Here is a 23,149-nt window from a genome sequence, read left to right on the forward strand (position 1 = left end):
TCCCTGTAGTTTAGGGACCAGCCTTCCCAGACCCACCCAGAAAGATGCCCGGATGCGGCTTGCAGGCCCACGGCTCCCTGGGGCAACAGGGACCCGGCTCCTGATGGCAGTCCCCAGCCGTGGCCCCACTCTGGGGGGCTTAGGGCAGCTCCCCTGAACAGGCTGAGTGGGCAGCCTCTGGAGGGGCCCGGGAAGGGCAGATGGGGGCAGCGACAGCCCGAGCTGGGGTTCCTGAGCCCCCCGCCCTGTTACAGTGCAGCTCCTCAGGTCCACAGACCTGGGCCGGCACAGCCTCTTGTACCTGGAGGAGGTGGGCCACGGCTGGTTCGGGAAGGTGAGTTGCTGACCCTGGGTAGGGGGATGGGGGATGCTGACACCGCGGGCCCCCTCTCTTGCCTGGCAGGCAGAGGGGCAGGGTGGAGACCTGCTTCTCCTGGGGGCCGCCCCAGCCCTGGGGTCCCGTTTCCTGCTGTCCCCTCCTGGGATGTCCCTTCTGTGCAGGCCCTGGGATCCGATGCTGGGAGGCACCTCTGAGAGGGCTGGGTTGAGGGACAGTGTCTTCGCCCTGGCTTCTCCCTGATCCCCAGGGCCTGGGGGTCCCCTCTTCCTCACGGCAGACCCCCAGAGAGAGCTGAGAACAGCTGGGGGCCTCGGGATGCCCACACAAGAGAGAATGTTACGGCCGGGAGGGGAACCCCTCTTGCAGAGGAGCAAAGCGAGGCTTCCAGGCTCGGGGCTGGGCGGGGTTAGCGAGGAGGAGCACGGATGGAGGCTGCGCCCGCCCCCACAGGTGTTCCTGGGGGAGGTGAACTCGGGCCTCAATAGCACGCAGGTGGTGGTGAAGGAGCTGAAGGCCAGTGCTAGCGTGCAGGAGCAGGCGCAGTTCCTGGAGGAGGCTCAGCCCTACAGGTGGGTGGCCCCGGGCAGGCTCGTGGGGGGCCCTGGGAACAAAGGCAAGCTCTGTGCTGCCCTGCTCCTCCCCCACCCCTGCAGAGCCAGCCCCCCTCCCCGCCCGCCCCCTCGCCCCCTCCTGCCCTGAGTCCCAGTCAGGAGGGCCGCCTGTTGGCTCCTCCAGGGCCCTGCAGCACAGCAACCTGATCCAGTGCCTGGCGCAGTGCGCGGAGGCGACGCCCCACCTGCTGGTGATGGAGTTCTGCCCCATGGTGAGTGCCGCCCCCCTGCACCGGCCCCCCCCGCCCCCACCCCCCCGCCCCGGCGCAGGCTGCTCAGCAGGAGGGCCCAGCCTCCCCACGAGGCTGAGAGGCTGATCGGCTGATCGGCTGAGCTGGGAGCCCTCGTCGCCATCCTGTGGGCCCTACGTTCCCCCCGCAGTGGGACCTGGGGCCTCCTCGAGGCGGCCTGCGCGGTAATCTCGGCTGCTGCGTCCGCGACCCTGCTGCACTCCAGGGTCAGCCCAGCCGCCTGTCCAGGGCAGAGAGGCTCTCCTGTGAGCCGCTCACCTCCGCCTCCTAGGCCTCACGTGGCCTGTTTAACTCCCCGGGGTGTGACACCACCTGCAAGATGCCCCCCGGGCCCCCACTGTCTGCTGCTGTGACCTCCTGGGGCTTCCCCAGGACGGCTGGGCCCTTTCTGGAGCCGGGAGGTGTCAGCAGGTCAGGGATCGCCAGCGGGCCGTCGGGTCCTCTGCCCCGTGCTCCCGCCAGGCTCAGCGTCGCCGCTCATGTGGCCTGTCTGCTTGGCAGGCACATGGGCCCGGTGGTCTGTACCCAGGACGTGGTCTGCAGGGACCGCAGAGAAAGCGCCCTCTGCCCGTGGGGTTGTGCTGGGGGGCAGACTCAGGGTGGGGGGGCCGCTGTCAGCAGGCCCTATGTGGGGAGGGAGGGGTGGGGTGGCGGGCTCACGGGGTCCCTGCTCCCCACCGGCCGGTGACGATGCCGCCCCTCTTGGCAGGGGGACCTCAAGGGCTACCTGCGAAGCTGCCGGGTGGCGGAGTCCATGGCGCCCGACCCCCTCACCCTGCAGCGCATGGCCTGCGAGCTGGCCTGTGGGGTCCTGCACCTGCATCGTCACAACTACGTGCACAGGTGAGGCGGGGCGGGGCTGCTGGCTCTCTGCGGCCTCTGCCCCTGCACAAACAGCACCAGCCTTGGGGGTTGTGTGAGGGTTCGCTGGGTTCGTCTTTATTCAGCCTTTAGGGACCGTGGTGCAAAGGCATCTGCTGAAATGGAAGACAGACGGGGGCGAGGGGGTGCGGCGGACACCTGCTTCGGCAGGACGTCAGGCCCAAGGCCCATCCTCTGACCCTGGGGCGGCCAGAGCCACCCGGTGGCCCCACATTGGCCCCTGCTCGCCTCTGTGTCCTGTAGGCCCCCCGGGGGCGGGTTGGCTCTGTCCTGCTTCCCACCCTGGCCCAGATGGACCAGGGTGCCCCGCCAGCTCTGGACGCCGCACGGGCCGCCCTCCCCAGCCAAGTCCTGGTGCCCCCGGACGCCGCACGGGCCGTCCTCCCCAACAACATCCTGGTGCTGAGTGATGACACATGTAACTCCAGCATCAGTGATTTTGTTGAAGAGGGCAGCTGCCAGCCTCCCGACCTGCCCGCCGGGCCCACCCAGCCCCGAGCACAGGCCCGTCCGCGGCCCCTGGCGGATGTGCGCTGACCCCACGTTTGCCGTAGTGCCCTGGGCCCCCAGACAGCCCTGTGGCCGCCGAGCAGGCAGGGGAGAGGCCCGCAGCCCAAGGCCAGCCACTGTCCTGCAGTGGGGGTGGGGTCACTCCCCGCCTCTACCCTGTCCTGGGACAGGAGGGGGGCCCAGCCCTGTGTGAGCCGGGCAGGGTCAGGATCCCCTGGGAGACTTGGGATCTCAGTGTCCCCACTACTGAGGGTGAGGGGATAGTGGGCGGGAAGAAGGACTGCAGTGTCCCTGGCTGGTTCGCCTCCGAGGGGTGGCTTAGCGGGCTGGTGGGAAAGAAGCAGGGGCAACAGCTGAGGTCAGGAGGGAGGTCCAGCAATGGGAGGGCCATGCCTTCGCTGAGGGCCCCGTGGCACGCTCCGGCCTCTTCCGGACTGTGACATTTGAGGCCCTGTCCACGTGAGCCCTCCAGCGCACCTGGTGCCCAGCGAGGGCCTGGGGCCATGGGCGGACAGGCTGCCGCTCAGATGCCCCTTCCCGCCCACTCGTGACAATGCCCTCGGCGACAAGCGGTCCAGCCCCTCTGTGCCCCGGATGCCCCCAGCCTGGCCCTGCCACTGACCCCCACCCTCCCGCCCTCCAGTGACCTGGCCCTGAGGAACTGCCTGCTCACGGCCGACCTGACAGTGAAAATCGGCGACTACGGCCTGTCCCACGGCAAATACAGGGTAAGGCGGCGGGGCCGAGCTGGGGGTCAGGGCCAGCGCCCGGCAGCCCGTGGTAGCCTTGTCCCCTGTGCCCGCAGGAGGACTACTTCGTGACGGCCGACCAGCTGTGGGTGCCGCTGCGCTGGATCGCGCCCGAGCTGGTGGACGAGGTGCACTGCAACCTGCTGGTGGTGGACCAGACCAAGGCCAGCAACGTGTGGTGAGTGAGAGCCGGGCGGCGAGCGGGGGCCGGGAGGGGAGTGAGGGCCCCGGGGGCGCTGCAGGGACACGCACGCAGGCCTTGCCTTGGTTGTCGTCCAGTGCCGCCTGACCTTGTGGCTGCTGGGCTACCTGCACGTGCATGTCCGGCGAAGGCACGGGGCCCGCAGGCCCGCCGGGCAGCAGGCCCCGAGCCCCACCTGCCTTACTTGTGCGATGACACGCTTATCTGTCCAGCCTCGTTGCTCTGTGGGAGGTGGTTACTTCCGGCTCCAGGGGAGTTCATGGGGCTGCTGGGGCCACCTGCAGCTGCCCGTACCAGTGGTCCATGGGCCTGCCCCTCCCGGGATCCCCTGACACCCAAAGTTGCCAGGGTCCGAGTCCACGTTCAGGTTGGAAAGCCCGCTGGGAGTGGAACGGGCTCTCCGGATGAGACGTGGGGCCTCAGCGTGGCACCTGCTCTCTGCGCGGGGGGCTGGAGCGCTCCTGTGACCGTAATCTGGAGGCGCCCCCCCCCATCCTGAGCACCCAGAGCCAAGCAGGGCACAGAGGGGGCACTCAGACCCAGTACTCAGCCTCCGGGGGCTCTGCCATGGTGGTCTCTGTCCCTGACTAGCCTCTCCTCCCCACCCCACCTGCTGCCCAGCTCCCCAGGCCCGTCTGGTGTCCCTCCGCTCCCAGTGAGCCCTCAGAGCCTGGATCCGTGGACCCCCCTCCTTCCTGAGCACACCCGAGGCCTTTACCCACAGTCCATCACCGCTCCATCCCCTCGCTTCCCCCACTGGCCCGGCCTGCTGCACGCTGACGGGGGTCCTCCAAACAGCTCTGGTCCAGGCCACCTGACTCGTCTGTTGCCACATTTGATCTGTTCCTCGTGCTCCTGGTCTCCCGGGGCAGCCTGGGTGGGGTCCCAGGGAGCTGGGTGAAGCACACTGGACGGAACCCTGCATGCTCCGGCTGCCCCTGCCCGTTCCCTGGGCCCACCGGTACCCTAGGACTGGGAGCTTCACCCCGGTAGCTGTTAGCCCTGCTACGGTGTCTGGCCTTCACCGTGGCTGCGGAGTGAATACGTGAGCAAGTGAATGGACTTGGGTTTGTGGAAAGGCCTGTGTGGCTTTTATTTGCCTAGATGACCTGGGCACAGACTTGGGCCTCGCCGGGGGGGCGTGTCCTGCCAGCTGACGGAAGGAAGGGGCTGTCCTTTGGGGGGACGTCCCTAGGATGCCGGTGTGATGACGGGAGCTGCCCTGTGGTGGCCGAGGCTCTGAGATCCCCCCGATGGCTGTCACCTCGGCAGGTCCCTGGGCGTGAGCATCTGGGAGCTCTTTGAGCTGGGCGCACAACCCTACCCCCAGCACTCCGACCGGCAGGTGCTGGCCTACGCCGTCCGGGAGCAGCAGCTCAAGCTCCCCAAGCCCCAGCTGCAGCTGACTCTGTCCGACCGCTGGTGAGGACCTGTGAGGCCAGGCCGGGTGCAGGGGCCCCAGCAGGAAGGGCAAGACCAAGGCGGTGCTCTGAGTCTGACCGCCTGGGTTTCCGGCTCACGCTGGCTCCCCTCTGGCCAGCAGTGACCTTTGGGACCTATCCTGTTGTCCCCCACGGAAGCGGTCTCTTTACCCCAAACACAAACTCACCTGCAGCCGGGGTGGAGATGAGCTGAGAAGGGTGCTCCGCCCTCTGAGGGCTCCCAAACCTCGGAGCCCAAGATTTGGGGTCTCCCATAACAAGTCGGAGGTTCTCTTCCCTGTCCTTAAGGGACTCTGAGTGGAAGGGGACGAGCCCTTCCTGCGGAGGGCGGTCTGCTCGTCCCTCCGGGGACTGGGGTCCTGGCTGGGCCGCGCCGGGTGGGGCTGGGGTGGGCGGGGCCCGCTGGGCTGAGCCCAGGCCTCCCTCCCGCAGGTACGAGGTGATGCAGTTCTGTTGGCTGCAGCCTGAGCAGCGGCCCACGGCCGAGGAGGTGCACCTGCTCTTGTCCTACCTCTGCGCCAAGGGCGCCACGGAGGCCGAGGAAGAGTTCGAGCGGCGCTGGCGCTCGCTGCGGCCGGGTGGGGGTGGCGCGGGCCCCGGGCTCGCAGGCCTGGCTCTGGGGGGCGCGGGCGAGCTTGCGGCCGCCTCGTCCTTCCCGCTGCTGGAGCAGTTCGCGGGCGACGGCTTCCATGCGGACGGGGATGACGTGCTGACGGTGACGGAGACGAGCCGCGGCCTCAACTTCGAGTGCAAGTGGGAAGCGGGCCGCGGGGCCGAGGCCTTCCCGCCGCCAGGGGGCGCAGCGAGCCCCGGCCGCGCCGCGCGCCCGCAGGAGCTCTGCGCCCCCGACGGCGCGCCCCCGGGCGTGGTGCCCGTGCTCAGCGTGCACAGCCCCTCGCTGGGTAGCGAGTATTTCATCCGGCTGGAGGAGCCCACACCCGCCGCTGGCCACGATCCTGACTGCGCCGGCTGCACCCCCGGCCCCCACGCCGTGGACCTGCTCCCCAGTGGCGCTGACCAGGACGACTCTGAGGGCGGCGCGGACGCCTCATTGGCCGTGGAGCCGCTGCTGGGCCGTGGGCCGCCCCCTGGGGGGCCCTGGGGCCACTGTGACTACTACCTGCACGGGAGCCATGCCCGGGGCCCGCCCCGCACCCTGAGCGCGCCCTCACCGGGGACCCGCATGCCGGCGGAGCCCAGGGAGGAGGACGGCGACTGGGGCTCAGCTGCCTTCTGCCCACCCTTCTTGGAGGACCCGCTGGGCACGTCCCCCCCGGGGAGCTCTGGGGCCCAGCTGTCCCCGGGTGGGGAGGAGATGGGGGAGGCGGAGGAATGCAGGGCTGCCCAGCGCAGACACTGGAGTTCTAACGTGTCCACTAACAACAACAGTGCCAGCCGGGCACCAGGCTCCTGGGACCCGGGATATGTGGGTGGCTGCATGGGCTGCTGCCCCAGCACAGACCACACCCTACAGGCCGTCCCTGAGCTGGGCTGTCCCCTGGCCATGGAGGACACCAGAGAGCCTCTCCTTGGGCCACAGGGGGCCTCCTCTGGCCAGGAGCTCGGCCGTTGCCTGGGCCTCCCTCATCTGTGTCCTGCTGGGGGCCTGGCACCTGCCACTTGCCTGGTGCCATCCTCCCGGACACAGGCGGCCATAAGCTGGGGTGACAGCCCCCAGACAGAGCCCAGGCTTGCTGAGGAGGCTGAGGGCTCTGCCAGACCTCAACGGCCCCTTCCCTCCATCCCAGCCCCGTCCCAAGAGGGAGCCCTGCTTCCTGCCGAGGAGGCCAGTGGCTTCGCCGCCCTGCCTGCCTTGCCCGTGCCTGCTGGTGGCTGGGAGGCTGCCTCTGAGGTAGCCCAGGGCCTGGACAGCTGCAGTGGTTCCCCTGAGCTGGAAGAGCCAGTCAGTGAGGGCAAGGGCATGACAGAGGCCACTCCCGGCAATGTGGCCAGTGATGGCCCGCCAGCGGAGAAGCCGGACGTGACGATGGCCTTCCGCTCCCTGCAGAAGCAGGTGGGGACCCCCGACTCCATGGACTCCCTGGATATCCCACCTTCCGCCAGCGATGGTGGCGGCTGTGAGGTCTTCAGCCCGTCAGTTACTGGCACTCCTGGCGGGCAGCCCCGAGCCCTGGACAGTGGCTATGACACGGAGAACTACGAGTCCCCTGAGTTTGTGCTCAAGGAAGCACATGAGCCCTGTGAGCCCGAGGCCTTTGGGGAGCTGGTCTCTGAGGGTGAGAGCCCCGGGCCCGAGACTCAGCTCTCCACCTCCCTTGGAAGCCTTGGCGAGAAAAACCCCTACCGTGACTCAGCCTACTTTTCCGACCTCGATACGGAGCCCGAGTCCACCTCGGGCCCCCAGGAGAAGGGAGGATGTGCCCTGGCCTGCAGGCTAGAGCTGGACCTGGAGAGCCCTGGGCTGCAGTCCGCACAGCCCTCCCCTGAGTCTGGGGTTCCCGGGGGGGCACAGGGCACTGGCCCCAAGGAGGTGCCACCGCTGCTCTTGCCACCGCCAGACAACTCTTCTCCAGAGCCCAGCAGCACCTGCCCAGAGAGCCCCAGACTGGAGGCTCCCTGGCCCCAAGGCCCTGCGCAAGGGCCTCCAGGGCCCAGCCCCCAGCGCTCCAAGGTTTTCCTGCTGACCCCAGTCCCACCGAGCTCAGAGAGACACCGCCCGGACCTCCAGGATGCCCCAGGACTGCTTTCTGGGCCAGCCCAGCAGGATCCGACGGGGGGCCCCCGCGCCCCCAGAACCCCACTCTGCCTGGCCTTGCCGGGACTGCCTGCAGCCCCGGAGGGCCGGTCGGAGGAGGAGGAGGAGGACAGCGAGGACAGCGACGAGTCGGATGAGGAGCTGCGCTGCTACAGCATCCAGGAGCCCAGCGAGGAGAGCGAGGAGGAGGCGCCCCCGGTGCCCGTGGTGGTGGCCGAGAGCCAGAGCGCGCGCAACCTGCGCAGCCTGCTCAAGATGCCCAGCCTGTTGTCTGAGGCCTTCTGCGAGGACCTGGAGCGCAAGAAGAAAGCCGTGTCCTTCTTCGACGACGTCACCGTCTACCTCTTCGACCAGGTGGGCGGCCGCTCCGGGCTCTGCGCGGGGGGTGTGGGTCCCCCAGGGGATGGGGAGCCCTGGGAGCCGCTGGCGACCCGGCCATGTGCTGCTCTGACCTTCCAGGAAAGCCCCACCCGGGAGCTCGGGGAGCCCTTCCCCGGCGCCAAGGAGTCGCCCCCCGCGTTCCTGGCGGGCGGCCCCCGCACCCCCGGCGCCCCCGGCCGGCCGCGCCGGGCGGACCGCTCCTCCGACGGCTCCGCGGCCTCCGTGGCCGAAGAGGGTGAGCTGGGGGCGGGGGCCTGTCGGGGCGCGACTTCACGGGCGGGAGCGGGGCCCGCGGGAGGGTGTGATGTCAGGGCGGGGGGTGCAACGTCACGGGCGGGGGGCGGGGGGCGGGCCTGCCGCGCGGGGCCGTGACGTCCGCGACGCGAGTGACTGCGCCGTGGGCCTGCAGGCCGAGGGTTCGCGTGGGACGACGGCTTCCCGCCGACGCCGGCCCCGGAGGCCGCCCTGCCCGCCCCCGCCGCGCCCCCCAAGCCGGCCGCGCCCGGCCCCTTCTCGCGCTTCACCGTGTCGCCCGCGCCCGCGTCCCGCTTCTCCATTACGCACGTCTCGGACTCAGACGCCGGGTCCGTGGGAGGTGAGGCTGCGGCGGGGCTGGCGGGAGGGGACACCGAGGCGGGGCAGTGGAGAGGGCGGCCGGGAGGTCACCTGCCGGGAGCCCAGGCTCGGCGCTCATTATTTCCCATCTCCTGGACAAGGTTTTCAGAAAGGGAAACGGAGGTACGGCGGGGTCGGGTCACGCCCAGGCCTGTCTGTCCTGGCCGCCTTCTGGGGAGATGCAGGGGCCTCCCCCCACCACCAGTGGCTGGCCCAGCACCTGTCGGGGCCCTGGGGCCTGGCCCTTAGACCTCACCCTCTTCTCCTCTGGAGGCACCAGGCTGGACCTGGAGTGCCCCCCCACTCTGCCCTCTGCTAGACCTTAGCCCCCACAAACCTGAGCAGCCTCTGCCACCGGAACCTTCCCAGCCTGCGCTTTGGACTCACCCACTGCCCGACCCGGCCCCTCGCAGATCCCATGGCACTTGCCTGGAGGCACCGGTGGTGCTGGCTGAGGGGCCCAGCTCACACCTCCCTCCCTGCTCCTTTCCCGTGAGCCTTAGGCCAGGCGGGCGCTGCCCCGCCAGGCTGCCCCCCACCACGTGCCTGACAGGTGTGCGTCCCTGCATCCCTGCGACGCTTCTCTGGAAGCTCACCCAGAACAAGATCGTTCTGTCCCCCAGGCGGACTCAGTCCCTCCTCCACTCCCCATGGCCTGTGGCTGCAGCCTCTGGGGAGGGCCCGTCCGCTCATCGCGGGCACACAGCGGACCCTTAGTAGATGCCTGAACAGATAAGCAGGCCACCAGGAGGCTCGTTTGTGGTCCTGTTTGGGTCTCAGTTTCCCCACCTGTAAAAGGAGGACTCAGAGGGCATTTGCTGGGTTTTGTTGGGCTTGAGGGACAGGCCTGGGCTCTGGTGAAGCGGTGGGGAGAGAAATGGGTGCGGCTCCCACGGACACAGATGGGCAGGCCCGTTGCAGTGAAGGGGCCCGAGGGCTGCAGCTCCAGCTGGTCATTTGGCCCCTTGGCCAAGGACGGAGGTCAGGTGGCAGTCCTGGGGCAGGGGACTCTCGGGAATCTCTGTCCCTGGTGTCTCTCCAAATGCTCATGTGGCCCCTCCTGTTTGCCAGGCCCTGTAGCAGGTGCTGGGGGCAGCTGTAAAGAGGCTTGAGGCCCAGGTGGGCCTCCTTGGGAGCCCCTGCTGGTCCTGCTCCCAGCGAGGATGGTGACCGAGAGCGGGGACCTTGGTCTTGGTGGTCGGCAGCAGCTTCCAGCGCCTTGGTGCCCCGCACAGCACTCTGGAGGAGCAGGGCAGGACCAGAGGCCTCTGCACCGGATGGGGGGGCAGCCCTGGACGCCCTAGCGGGAGGATTTGCCCTGGACGCTCGGGTTTGTTGCTAGCTGCTGGGGATGCCCTACAGCCTCAGGCCTGAGCAGCTCCTTACCCTACAGCTGCCCCTCCACCCTGACCCTGCTAACGGGCTGCTTGGCTTCTGAGGCCAGGGGACCTGCTCTTGGCTGGGGGGCCTTGCATGCCCTGCCCACCAGTTCGTGTGGGGAGTTACAGGACACTGTGTCCTCACCCCAGGTGAGAGAATGGGCACAGGCCTGCTGGGACAGCCCCTCTCTGCCCCCTTCGCCCCTTCTGCCTGGTTCTGGGTTTGCTCAATGCAAGAAGAGGACCCTGGGCTTATGTGTCCCCCCCCGCCACCACCCTTACCTCAAAGTCTGTGGCTGTGTTTCCCTTCACTGACTCGGCTAGACCCATACACTCTCCCTCCCCCGCGTGGTCTGGGCCAGCTCCCCCCTGAGTCCGCTGCTGGACCCCGGGCGGGTGGGTCAGGGTGGGCAGCCTGAAAGGTGGGGGGCTTCCCAGCCACACCTGTTCTAGAGGTGCCTGTGGCTGGCTGGCATGTCCAGCTCCCCCTCCAGGGCACTGCCCAGACCGGCCCAGCCGCGAAAGGACAGTGGGGGGCTGCACCCCCACAGTGCGAGGGGCTTCTGCCCGCAGGAGTGCGGGCATGGGAAGGAGTGGAGCTGGGGGGAAGCGGGGGGCAGGGCAGCACAGGGAATATTTTTGTAACTGCTGTTGTCTGAGCGAATGGAAATGGGATGATTTTAAGTTATTGTTGCCAAAGAGACGTAAAGTTTATTGTTGCTTTGGGGGTGTGGGTGGGGGACTTGTTTTGGGTTTGTGTTTTTTGTTTTTGATTAGTTTGAGGCTTAGGATGCTGGTGCAATGATTTTCTTGTTCCTCTTTTGTTTGTTTTTTAAAAGAAATCAAGCTTAAGAAAAAAAAAGCCTTCGTGCTAAGTGTGTGTTTTCTTTTGTGGTTTGCACATAAAGCGCTGGGCAGGAGGGGGCCTGGGTGGTGCTGAGGTGGGGACTCAGCTGCCAGGTCTGCCCAGGGCACGGTAGTCCCTCCTGACCACGGGAGGGGAGGATGCGAGAGGGCGGCCACCCTTTCCCCCCAGCTGCCCTGGCACACCTCGGTGGAGGGGGGACAGTGACTTGGGGAGGGGAGGGGACCGGCGGCAGCAGCCCTCTCTTCCTGTCCTGTGGGGGGGACCCACACACCTCCCTGGACATTCTTGCCCCTCGCCTTCCCAGGGCACGGGGGTGGGGGCAGGGTGAGCGGCAGGCAAGAGAGTTTTTGAGGAGTCCGGGCTTCTGTGCATCTCTACCCCAAACATCTGCCCTAAGACCCCACCTGGCCCAGCTCTTGCGAGGCCAGAGGCCTGTGCCCCCACCTGCCCTACCAGCGACCCCTTTTGCTTCTCTTCCTGGGCTGTGGACAGACTTCGGTCAGATCAGGGCTGCTGAACCCCTCCTTCAGGAGCCTGGCGGGAGGGGTGACTGCTGCCTGGAACGGCTCCTCAGATGGGGACTGCTGGTCACTGTGCTGGTCACCAGGGGTGTATTTCATCCACAAATACTGTGGAAGCAGCTGGTGGGGGACCCCCCACCCCGCCAACGGCACCCACTGTTCACTCCAGGGACGCGGAGGAGAGCTGGGGGCCCCGCAGCCAGTTCTGGAGGGAGGCTGGGGTTTGGGTGGGGAGGGGCAGAGGCCCCCCAGAACTGCCAGCAGGAGTGGGGAGGCTCAGCAGAGTCCCAGTCGAGGGCTCCTAATAAATTCATCTTCCAGAGAAAGGTGTTGGTCTCCCCCGCTCCTCTGCCCCAGGCCTCCCGCCCCCCTCAGGCCGACAGATCACAGGCAGGCACAGGTGGGTCAGCCTGTTTATTGACCAGACACTTGGGAGCTCTGAGCGGTGTGGGAGCCGGGCTCCCCTTCCGGCTACAGGCTGACCGAACACCCTTCCCTGCACCTGGGGGCCACGGCCCACACAGCCAGGCGGGCCTGCCTGAGAGGCTGGCCGCACCGCCCCGGGGGCAGCTCCCAGCTCCGGGGCCGGCCCCACTCACTCTCCTCGGCCACGGCCCAGGGGCCACCTCCGAAGAAACGGCCGGGATCCAGCCCAGGCCAGACTGAAGTGGGGGCAGAGCCAGGCAGGCGAAGGGCGTGGGAGGAGGAGAACATTCTCTAGACAGGGACCACACAGACCGTTACAAAAGAGGTGTGTGTGTGGGTGGGGGAGGAGAAGAGGGGCCCGGCGGGCAGCGGCGGGGACTTGGCCATCAGCCGAGGAGGGGAGCAGACCTGTCATTGGTCACTGTTGGCTTCAGCTGGACGTTGGCGAAGGGATTCCTGAGGAGAGAAGAGAAGAGTGGCTTTAGCGTGGGAGGGGCGCTGTGCCTCCCGGGCTGCCCTGCGTGCGCCCCAGGGTCCCGCAGCCCCGCGGAGGGCCCAGCCTCTGAGCCCGGAGCAGGGCCGCGATGGAGCCTGCTGGGGACAGCCGGGGCAGGGCTGTCCGCGGGGCCGGCTGCCTGCCGATGCGCCCACCTGCTGCCGTCAGCCCACCTGGGGCAGGGCGGGTGGGGGTGTGGGGAGCGGCCCGGTGGGCCAGGAGCCAGTTCTTCCTCCGAAACCTGAGGTGGTCCTGAACGGGCCTGCACCCAGGCTTGGTGAGCCGCCCCATAAGGCCCCGGAGGCACCCGACACCTGCCCAAGAGCAGGAGCGGGCCCGTTTTTAAAGACACGCCGACACACACACACAGCTCAGCAGCTCTCACGACCCCGGCCCATGCATCCCGGGGTCCCGGAACGCGGCTGGCTGCAGACAGGGGGCCTCGGCCCGCCCCACGCCAACACGACACACAGGGGGTGCACGCACACTGGCAGCGATCCCCGCAGGTCTGAGGCCACAGCTGACGGACAGACGGACTGGCCAGACAAGAGGTTGAGATGGGACGAGATGAGCGCAGTAGAGACCAGCACCCAGTCTGGTCCTCACAGAAGCCCCTCCTCGGAGTCCCCACTGGGCTTGGGAGGGACAGCCGAGGACAGCGGGCTGGGGGTCATCAGGCAGCCCCAGGGGTGACAGCACAGATGGAACGTGGGACACGGGGGGCTCGGCACGGACAGGACGCACTCCTGGCGAAGCACTCGGCTCTCGAGCCGTTACCTGGGGCGCAGTCGCCTCTGGTGCAGCTGGGCTGGTGTCCGCAGGAGCTGGGTGGGCGGGCGCTCCGTGCAGCGCCCAGCGAGAGCACGTGGGGGTGGGGGCACCACCCTGTTTTCTAAAACGCGGAGACGCTTCGGACTGAACTTTTGAAAGGATAAACTAGGGAGAGGAGCCGACCTACTGGCGCATGGCTTCTACATCTGCAAGCTGACGACCGAGAATCCCGCGAGGGTGCGCTGCTTGTGAACGTCCTCCGATCCGGAGTGCTGTGACCCCCGGGGTTCCAGGCCGCTTCCAGCCCCAGGCCCCTCCACGCGCTCCAGTCCTCTCTCCAGCCGATGTGTGCAGAGCTTCAGTTTTGATGGTCAGGGGCAGCGGCTGCCTCAGGGCTCCCCAGGCCAAGACTGCTGTGACCGGGGACATCTGCCCCCAGGACAGAGGGTGGAGGGTGGCCCATGCCCTGCCTGCCACCTTGACTAGACTCTGGTTCTAGTGGAAGGCTTCAGGCCCGTGGCTGTCCCCAGCCGGGGTCAAGGCAGGATGTTTCGGGGGGCTGGAACGGGGCAGGTCTGTTCGTCTGGGCTTGGGGACCGAGCAGAGGAAAGGGCACAGGCCCCGTGGCCGAGAAGGAAGGGCAGGTCCCGTGCTGAGCGGAGCCAGAGCAGAATGGCCAAGCGGGTTTGGGCAGCACACACCTTGATCCTGCCCTGGGCACACCTGAACCCTCATCAGAAAGGATTGGTGGCAAAGCAGCGTCGTCAGCTGGGGCTGGAGGGGGAGCAGCAGGGCCGGAGAGGCCCCCACACCCTGAGAGGGTGTCTGGCCTCTGACCCCCACCTTCCTAATCTCCTTCCCCAAAACCGCGTGACCGTGGAGTGCGGTACCATCAACACCGCGGGTTCTGAGGAAAGGGGCAGGGGCTGAACTCTGCCCGGGCCTCCCCTTCACGGCCCCTGCCCGGGCCCGGCCAGAGACCTCTGGCTGGGGCGTGCCCACCCCGCAGCACCACGGGGAGGTGCGGCCCAGGCGGGGGCCGACCACCTCCTGGGGAAGCGCGGGCTCCAGGGCTACCCGAGGGCAGGCGTCCGTGTGACCCTGGGCGGGTCAACGCCAACCTGACGCAACAGGACACAATGCGGACCCGAGGCCCAGCGCACAGTCTCTGGTCCTGTGGACATGGGTCACTGCTTGGGGGAGAGCGCCAGGGACAGAGGCTTCCTCCCAAGAGCACCGTCGCGGACGCTGACCACAAACCCCCAAGACACAAGGAAGCTCGAGTCCTGCCAGCAAAGCGCAGTCGACGGGAACCACCCGAGCACAGCAGGCCCGGGATGGCGGGTCTGCTCCAAGTCAGGAGCCGCCCAGGCGTCTCCCACGGGCGCGGCTGCGACTCCCCCCGCCCCGCCCCCCGAGCACACCCCGGCAAGGACTCCGGAGCAGGACCTCGGACAGGGAATGGATCTACCTCAGCGGAGCAGGCCCGCAGCGAGCTCCCGAGCTGCGACCCCACCGTGGGGGGCAGATCCAGTACTGGGTTCCAGGGGCCACCCTTCGGGGCGCCACGGAGCCCCTGCCTGCAAACCCTACGGCCTGAGGGGAGCCAAGCGCCGAGGCCCAGCACCTTCCCATTCAAATCCTGCGCAGGTTTAGGGAGTGGCCTTAACTGTCCTGAGTCCACTACGTGAGTGTGAAAAAGTCGTTTCGGATGCGGTTTCTGTCCTCCTGTGACTCTGGAGCAGAGGGAGCGGAGAGCAGCTGGGGCAGATGTCCACTTTCTCCGGAATGTCCTCTGAGGCACAGCGGTTCTCATGCCTCCAGGACTCTGGCCCTCCTGGCGTTGAGTCCACCTTGCTCTGCGCCAGGACCGCACCTTGGGGGGCGCAGCTCGGCAGAGCGGGCCAGGGCGCCTCAACCAACCCAGGGGCTTCTGACTCTCCACCCCCCGCTGAATCTCCAGTCTCGGGGCTGGGCCGGTTCTTTGGGGGGGAAGCCAGCTGGTGGCGTGGTGTGGATGCCCACGGCACCCCCGGGGGCCAGGGGACTGCCCTGCACTGGGGACCAGGGCTCAGGCAGAGGCCAGGCTGGGCTCCAGAGCAATGGGGGCTGCAGGAGCAGTGGGGGTGGGAGGTGCAGGCCTCTTAGGGCCTCTTGGAAGAGGAGGAACCTAGAGGCAGGGAAGGCCTTTCCACCCTGTCCCCAAATGTCAGGAGCATTTGTCTCCAGAACTTTCCAGAAGTTCCTCACGCTGCAGCTCAGACACATTGAAAGGCGAGTGAGTCCAGCACCTGTTGGGGCAGTCACTGCCCTTGGGGAGGACCACACTGCTGGGGTGCTCTGTGGGGTATGGAGGATGCAGGTGCTAGCTTCATGGGGCAAACTTCTTGGTGACTGGGTGGGTGGGGACAGGCAGCAGCAGTGTGCCCTGTCCCAGGCACAGGGGCCCAGAGTGCTGGGCTCCCCGCCCACCCGCTCGCTGTTGGCGCTTGCCTTCCCAGGGCTGAGTGCAAGGGACCATCACAGGACGGGCTGCAGAAGGCCAGCCAGGGCACCCACACGTGGTGGCCGAAGGCCTGGTCTGGAAAGCCTGCTGCAGCCTCGTGGAGTCACGTCAGGGCAGGTGTGAGGTGAGTCCAGCCAGAACAGGCGGCAAAGCCCGGGTCCACCTGCTCCGGTGTGCCCGAGACACCCACGTGGGCATGAGCCACGGAGCTGTCCCCAAGACCGACCCTGGTCTCCCTGGCCCCCCGAGGGGCTGCAGCGCTCGCCAACCAGAGAGCCGGCCAGGCCGGGCTCAGACCCACACCCACAGGGGCCAGTCCGGGGGACACTCAGCCAGAGGAGCCCAAAGCTGGCCTCCCCCGATTGTGGCCGAAGGGCCCCACGGAGGCAGGAGACCCAGGCAGAGGGCCAGGGCCGGACCACGCCCAGCAGAGCAGGGGTGCAGCCAGTCAGGCCCACAAGCTTCCAGACAGAGAGAGGAAATCCCAGAGCCCGAGGAGCAATCCAAGAGGAAGCGAAAGCCCAGAACCCAGAGCAGAGGCAGGCTCAGCAGACCCTCGTGCCCGTCCCCACCTGCCAGGGCCAAGGCCAGAGGGTCTGCAGAACCACTGGGAAGGCAGACTGACCAGCATGAGAAAACCAGGGCAACTTACTAACTCTAGTCAGGGTCAGCTCAAAATCTGGCCACTTCCACATCAGCGCTGCAAGGAAACACAAGGACTCTGTTGGTGCGGGTGGGTGGGTGGGGGGGTGGGGGGACCCCGCCAGGGGCACGCGGCCCTGCCACCGGGTAGCCGCAGGGAGGAACAGGAAAGGGCTGCCCGCGGCAGGCGTCCCCAGTCAGCCCACGTGGCCCAGGCCCCCGAGAGGACAGTGACCACGTTGTCCGTCTGCGCAGCTCAGTCCCTGGACGGAGGCCGGCTCACTGAGGCCGCCCAGATCTACACGGCGAGCCTGGAAGGAGGCACCACACCCAGCTCAGTGCAATAAATAAAACTTTTATTCAAACGACTGCAGTACAGAGCACAATTCAGATTTAAAAAAAAAAGAGGAAAGGAAACAGGAAAATATTTTGAGCACTTTACATCCTCATACGAGTGTCGCAGTTTTGTGTCTACATTCATCCATTGAGCATGGAATCCCCTGGATTTGAGATCTTTTAGCAAAATTAGAACACCAACACGGAAGGCTCTTTGTACATGGATCCACGTTCTGGCTTTGTATTCTCCTTAAATATAAAATGCGTCTGTGTCTTGAGCTGCTTCTCTCACAAACACTCCCAGCCACATCCTAGTCCACAGGAGAGCGGGTGGAGGGTTTTGTTAGATCACGTTAGAAAAAGGAGCGTCCACAGCTTGGCAGGGGCTCCCGTGGCGGGAGGGGCCGGGCGGGACTGCACCCCGGCTCCTGCCCCAGATTCAGGGTGTGAAGAGGCCAAACCAGTAGCTGCAGAGTCCAGCATGTCCGCTTCGGAAGTCACCAAGACACACAAAAAGACGAGAGCGTTTAGGGAGGACGGGGGCAGGGACTGCCTCCTACCCCCCCACCCCCGGGGTGGCAGGCGCAAAGCCGCCCTCCCCAGGGCCAGCCCCTGGCGGCCTGGGGGCCACGGTTCCCTCACAAGGCTGTCCGGTGGTTTCCAGAACGCGTTGGGGGGGGTGGTCTCTGGAGCTCTTTGGAAAGTCCGCGAGGGGCCGCACCTGCCCGCCCCTGCCCCGCCTGGCACCGCGTGAGGTCACACGGCCCTGGGGACGCTGCCCGCCCGCACTCTGGTCTGTACACCGGCCCAAGCATCCGCGGAGAAGGAAGCGCTCAGGGGCCCGGGCTGCTGGGCTGCACGGGGCCGGGGGCCGTGGCCTCCCTCACAGGAGCGGCCGGCTTCCTCAGGAGGCCCCCCGGCTGGCACGAGCCCGTCTGTCGGTGCGGCCCTGGGAGGGGGCGCCTGCGGGGCCGCGAGCCTCCCCTCCCCTGACACAGGGGTCCGTGTCCGCTGGGGGAGTCAGATGCAGGAGTAACAGTACGCACACCAGAGTCCATGCAGATCTGCTTTTGTTTGTCAGGAAAGAAAAGTCCTTTTCCTGTTTTTTCTTTTCTTTTTTTCTCTTTTTTCTTTTTTTTTTTTTTTTAAGATTTTTCTTTTTCTTCAAACTTTAGGCCTGGCTCACGGTGAGCCTTCAAAAAGGGACAGTGCGTTGTGAACATGGCAGCCGCGGAGCAGACGTGAGGCTGCCTGGCCCCCGCTGCCTGGCCAGCAGCTCCCGCCTGGCGGACGCACGGGGTTGGGGGTGTGTAAACACGGGGGGCAGAGATGGGGCAGCACCATGGACCCTGGGGGATCTCAGAGTCTGGGGTCACCAACCAGAAGGCGGGACAGGGCAGGCGAGAAAGAAAAAGAACCCGAGAACAAACCAACAAGAGCGGAGGAGGGAACCGATGGAGGCCAGACAGGTGGGGGGGCTCTCCCGAGCAGCGGCTGCCCGTGGTCAGCGTCCTCACACCGTGGACACCAGGGTGCCACTGCCGCTGCGGAACAAAGCACAGGACGCTGCGGGGCCGCACACCGCTCCTGCAGCCACTCCGGTCAGCCGGCTGCCTGGCCCCGGAGCAGGGGCGGAAGCAGCCCCCACCCCACCCTGAGCCGGGACGAGGGCCACCAGGACGGAAGAGCGGGGACAGCACCGGGCTGAGGGCTTGCGGGACGACCGGGAGCCCCGGCGGCTGCGGTGGGCACCGGAGCAGGCTGCGCTCCCGCGGTCCAGGGCCCCCTGCCACCCACCCAGGGTCAGAGCACGAAGGTGGCTCTCCGGACCCACTCGGCAGGACCCTGGGATCGTGGGCTCCTGCCCTAGGACCCCCAGCACTCAGACAAGTAAGGGGTACGGAGAACAGGCACCCTGGGCCCCGCCTGCCCAGACCCAGAGTGGGGCCTCCACAGTCTCCAGCCAGGCCCCCACGGAGCAGGCCTTGGAGGGTCTGTGAGGGGGCCGGCCCTACCCACCCACAGCTCCCAAGGACAAGTGTGAAAGCCCCTTACCTGCTCACAGCCCGCGCTCCGTAGTCCTCTAGACCCTGGGGAGGGAAGGCAACCCAGGTTAGGCCGGGGGTCCTGGGGGCGAGGTGGGGTCTGCAGGACAAGAGGAGGCTGGGCGCACCGCCCTTGACCCGAGTGGGCACGCGGTACTGCCTGCAGCCGAGAGCGTGGAGGGCCCCTCCCACGTGCACAGCAGTGACATCCCAAACTCACGGGGACATCTCCTCATCTGGCCAGCGGCAGACCATGCATGGTATGAGCTCAGACTCAGGGGCACAAGCAAGACACATCCCCCGATGACCCCCTCCACGCACACGTCCCGTGGTGAGCGGTCAGGGGCTGTGGTCACCTGATGAGAGCACCAAGGCAGGCGAGCGTGGGATTACCTACGTCTTGGAGCAGGCAGGGGGGCCTCCCTGGGAACCAGTGACACTTGCAGGGAGGGGGTGAGGGCCAGGCGGAGAAGCCAGCCTGGGCCAGTCCCTGGGCAGAGCATGCCCCTGCGCCCCGAGACACCAGCGGCAGCGCCCCGGCTATGGGGCCGAGGGAGGGGCTGTGGACACCACCACAGCTCTGCCGGCCTGGCCTAGGGCCATCAAGGGCCGTTGGGGACACCCTCCTCGGCTGTCTCCGCGCCAAAACCAAACCTGGACGCCGGGAAGTGGGAGCAGCGTGCAGTGCCCAGGCCGGCCTAGGCTCAGCCAGCTGTGTCCTGGGCCCAGGCGGGGCTGGACGCGGCTGGAGCGTCTCCCACCCAGCAGGCTGGACCCATGACCCCGAGGTGCCACGCCTCTCCCAAGCTGGATCGGCCTCCCTGCTGCTGTTGCCCTGAGCACCAGCACCAGCCTCACCTTCCCCGCCAGGCTCCGTCCCGGGCCTTAGCTACACCTCCCCGGTCTGGTCCTTCCCACCACGTAACTGTCTCTGCCCGACCGTAAGCTCCTCCAAGACGGCTCCCTCACACACAGCACCTCACTAGCGATGGTCACGCCCACCTCACAGGAAGGGTGGGGGCGAGGCTGCTCAGGACGGTGCTGAGTGGGGCCTCTCCTGGACCTCACCCACCTACACCACCACTCACCCCAGCCGGGCAGGCGGAGACCCAGGTGAGCACCTGCTGCCCACATCTTAGAGAAACTCCCCTTCTCCCCGCTCCCGGGGGCTGGGGCGCTGACCCCCATGTTGGGGCCCAGTCCCGAAGACTGCAACCGAGAGCAAAGCTGTTGGCCCCTACTCCCCACGTGGCCACAGCAGACAAGTGTTCCAGAAGCCTCGGGCTCCTACGACTACGAACCTTCCCCCGCAGAGCCATGCCGTCCACGCTCACACCCGGACCCCACCTGGGCTTCAAAACCACCATCGTACACTCCAGGGGCTCTACTGGGGACCCGCACCTGGGACCCAGGCCTTGACCTCCTGCCTCTGGCCACTTGGTACCGGGTGACCTGGGCATGCGTGCCTGGCCCTGCCTCCCGAGGCCCAGAGACACACCACCAAGAAGCCTCTGGCCACATCCCAGGACTCGAACGCAAGTGCTCATGTCCACACTCGGGCCGTGACTGCCGGAGCCCAAGAGCCTCAGGGAGGGGGCTCCTGGACACGAAGTCCTCCCTGATGCCCAGGCCCCCTGCGAGGCGGGAGGCCTGAAGGCCACCGATGCCCCACCCGGAGGGAAGGCCAGGCAGCGGGACCACCTCGGCCTTCAGTAGAGCCGCTTCTGGGGCCCCTCCCGCGGCGCTCACCTGGGAGAAGGCAGGTACAGCCACACTGTAGGGCCTCTGCTTGAAGGTGCCGGCTGCCTGGGCAGGGAACGCACGGGAGGCTGCGCCGTAGTCGGGGGGCGGGAGGGCTAGCTCCTCCTTGTCCAGGAGGTTCCCCGTGCTGCTGCTTTTCCCCTGCTGCAGGCTGTGGGGCAGAGGCTTAGGGGCTGGCTCCACCCCGGCCCCCAGGACCCCATCCAACCCTCCACCTTCCCCACGCCTCCCTCAGGCCCTTCAAGAAGGCCTAATGGGGGGCTGCAGCCTCACCGAGCCAGCGGAACCGGGCCTGAAGGTGCGGCGGCAGGAAATTCCTAAAGCCCGTGCACCCCACCCCGACCCAGTCCTCTCGGCGCCGCTCGGCCCCTTCTGGGGCCCCGCACACCCTGCCCAAGGGAGGCGACAGCAGGGTGTGCTCCCGGGCCCAGTGAGGGGGCAAGGGAAGCCCCACCCACAGAGCACCCGGTGACCTTCCTCACAAAGCGGCCCGCACCCACAGCCCCCAGGAACCTCAACACGCAGCATGCCGGGCGTGGGGGCAGCACTGTGGGCGGGAGGGGACCAGAGCCCGGCCGAGCCCTTTGAGCAGAGAGCGGGCGCGGCTCACAGACCCACCGCGCCGTTCTCGCGGCAACCTTTCCAGAGCGAAGGGCCAGCAGCCTGGGTCAGCATGCTCACCTCATGTGCAACCTGTCGCTGCCATCGCCGTCCAGAACCCGGGTGTAGGAGAAGGGAAACCAGCCCCGCCTGGAGGAGAGAGCACAGGTGAGAGGGCCCCAGGGCCCGGATGCCCCCGGCTCCCCGGCCTGGCTGCAGCCGTCTCTCTAGCGAACACAAGCAGGCGCTCGGAGCAATAGCAGACCCCACCGGCACCCTGGGCACACACGGGCCCTGGACGGGAGGCTGGGCACCGCCGGCAGAGCGCCCGCGCCCGCGGCGGCCAGGGCCGGTTTCCGGCCGCACCGACAAAGCAGAGCAGCCGTCTGGAGAGCAGGCAGGGGTGCCGTTTGGGAAGGATGTGTCCTAGCCTCTCCCCGCTCATCACCCCCTCCCCAGATGGCGGCCGCCCGGAGGCGGGAGCCAAGCTGCGTCCAGCCCCTCCGTCCCTGGCTACGGCAGGCAGGGGCTGCGAGTCTCCATCTCGCCACCAGCCACCTCCAGACGACAGTGGTGCTCGGGGGAAGGGGCGGCTCCTGACCAGGGCAGCCCCACGGTGGCTCGAGAACGAGAGGCTGGCAGAACCTCGGGGCCACGGGGGTTAAATTAAGCCGTGAAGACACAGGTCCTGTGACCCGATGGCCCAGCACACAGGCTGAACAGAGGAGACTGGGCAGCAGAAGGCCTGGGTGGACGGCGGGCCTCTGCCAACTGGGAAGCCACACACCCGACAGCAGGGAAGGTAGGTGCCAGACGGGCCGCGGCGTGTGCGTGCGGGGCTCTGGGCCAAGTGGGTGACGCGGGCGGTGAGGGTGATGGGCTGGTGAGAGACGGTCTGTGCCGCCGAGATTGGACGACTGAAAACCCACGGCGGGATAGTCAGTCTGGAAAGGACGCGAGCCGCCAGGTCGTCTGAGGGCCGCAGGGTCAGGAGGCCTGCTATCCGGGCCCGGGCCGACAGCTGGCTGGGAGGGGGGCGGCCTGCGGATGCTCACATTTTGGTCTTCTCGCTCTCCCCGTAGTGCCAGCCGTCGCGGGCCTCAGGCACCAGCAGGGTGATGAGGTCTCCCTCCTTGAAGCTCAGCAGGGTGCTGTTGTCCCCGGCCGCGTGAGAGAAGATAGCTTTCACCCGCATGCGGCCGTTGCGTTCCAGGCCAGCCGCCATGGAGCTGGAGCGCGGCAGGGTCTTGTTCTCAGCTGTCGGGACGACAGGGTAGGAATGAGGGGATGTGCTTGTCCTCCTGTCGGCTCAGCCTGACGGGAAGGTGCTAGAAGGCCCCGGGCGGGCCTGGAGGGGGACGCTCGTTTGGGCAGGACCCAGATGCTGCAGAGGCGGATCCAGCTGCAGACCTACCGCTCACCAGCTGTGGGGCATTCTGGGCCTGGACCTCAGCTTTCCCACGTGCTCATCGGCAGACCCTCACCGGCTGGGAGGGGGGGCTGTCCCACTGTCCCTTACAGCCCTGCCAAGCACCGCCCGCGTGCTCCCATCACAGGCTGAGCCCAGATGTCCTGGCACAGCCCCGCCCTATCGTGTCGACTTGAGGGGAGCCAGGCAAAGCCTGAGGCTCCAGGACAGAGATTTCACCGGGGGCCCAAGGGGGCCGCACCAGGGCACGCACACGCTCGGGGCTCTGAGGGAGGCCTCCCCCACCTCCCCTCGGGTATGGTGTGACAGCTGGGGGCTGGGGGCACGTCTGAGCCCTTACTGGCCGCATAGCTGTTCTTCGGGGCCACGCTCTTGCGCACGGGGAGCGTGTTGGAGTAGGAGTCGCTCAGCTTGCTCTGGGACTGTGGAGGAGACGAGGTCTTGGGCTGGGCGGCCTTGCGGTCGGCCCAGGGGCTGTAGTCCTCACCATCTGGGCCCGAGACGCCGTTCATGACGGGCGTGCTCTCCTGGGCAGACAGCCGCTGTGGAGAAGAGGCGGGGGATGGGGGGGTGGCGTCGCAGGAGAGCCTAGTCAGGCGAGGCCGGCATGGGAACCCCTCACCCCGGCCACCCCGGTGCAAGCGTGGGGGCCATCCTTCCACACCCATAA

The 23,149-nt window shown here is 67.4% G+C and overlaps 2 protein-coding genes across 9 annotated transcripts in view; one reads left to right on the forward strand and one right to left on the reverse strand.

Annotated features, from left to right (window-relative positions):
- Window positions 1-10,940, forward strand: part of AATK (apoptosis associated tyrosine kinase) — a 32,171-nt gene extending 21,231 nt beyond the window's left edge. For all 4 annotated transcript variants that reach the window (XM_035025815.1, XM_035025816.1, XM_035025818.1 and 1 more), the window contains 11 exons: window positions 255-334; window positions 791-909; window positions 1,076-1,163; window positions 1,912-2,045; window positions 3,238-3,322; window positions 3,400-3,521; window positions 4,818-4,967; window positions 5,420-8,057; window positions 8,163-8,319; window positions 8,494-8,679; window positions 9,771-10,940. In XM_035025815.1, the coding sequence (XP_034881706.1) occupies window positions 255-334; window positions 791-909; window positions 1,076-1,163; window positions 1,912-2,045; window positions 3,238-3,322; window positions 3,400-3,521; window positions 4,818-4,967; window positions 5,420-8,057; window positions 8,163-8,319; window positions 8,494-8,679; window positions 9,771-9,811 (3,800 nt within the window). In that variant the 3' untranslated portion in view covers window positions 9,812-10,940. The remainder of the gene's footprint in view (window positions 1-254; window positions 335-790; window positions 910-1,075; window positions 1,164-1,911; window positions 2,046-3,237; window positions 3,323-3,399; window positions 3,522-4,817; window positions 4,968-5,419; window positions 8,058-8,162; window positions 8,320-8,493; window positions 8,680-9,770) is intronic.
- Window positions 10,941-11,651: 711 nt separating this feature from the next.
- The window catches only part of BAIAP2 (BAR/IMD domain containing adaptor protein 2), a 67,330-nt gene continuing 55,832 nt past the window's right edge, over window positions 11,652-23,149 (reverse strand). The window contains exons 9-15 of one of the 5 annotated variants that reach the window (XM_035025825.1): window positions 22,820-23,021; window positions 22,106-22,307; window positions 21,132-21,200; window positions 20,439-20,601; window positions 18,700-18,734; window positions 16,319-16,366; window positions 11,652-12,349 (exon numbers count right to left, since the gene is read on the reverse strand). In XM_035025825.1, coding sequence (XP_034881716.1) covers window positions 16,339-16,366; window positions 18,700-18,734; window positions 20,439-20,601; window positions 21,132-21,200; window positions 22,106-22,307; window positions 22,820-23,021 — 699 coding nt within the window. In that variant the 3' untranslated portion in view covers window positions 11,652-12,349; window positions 16,319-16,338. Of the gene's footprint in view, window positions 12,350-15,417; window positions 15,501-15,952; window positions 16,367-16,643; window positions 18,189-18,699; window positions 18,735-20,438; window positions 20,602-21,131; window positions 21,201-22,105; window positions 22,308-22,819; window positions 23,022-23,149 lie in introns of those variants that run through there. The other 4 variants (XM_035025824.1, XM_035025819.1, XM_035025823.1 and 1 more) reach the window with 4 other exon arrangements.

Source organism: Mirounga leonina, unplaced genomic scaffold, assembly GCF_011800145.1.
Source record: "Mirounga leonina isolate KUSES-001 unplaced genomic scaffold, KU_Mleo_1.0 Mir_197, whole genome shotgun sequence".
Classification (NCBI taxonomy): domain Eukaryota; kingdom Metazoa; phylum Chordata; class Mammalia; order Carnivora; family Phocidae; genus Mirounga; species Mirounga leonina.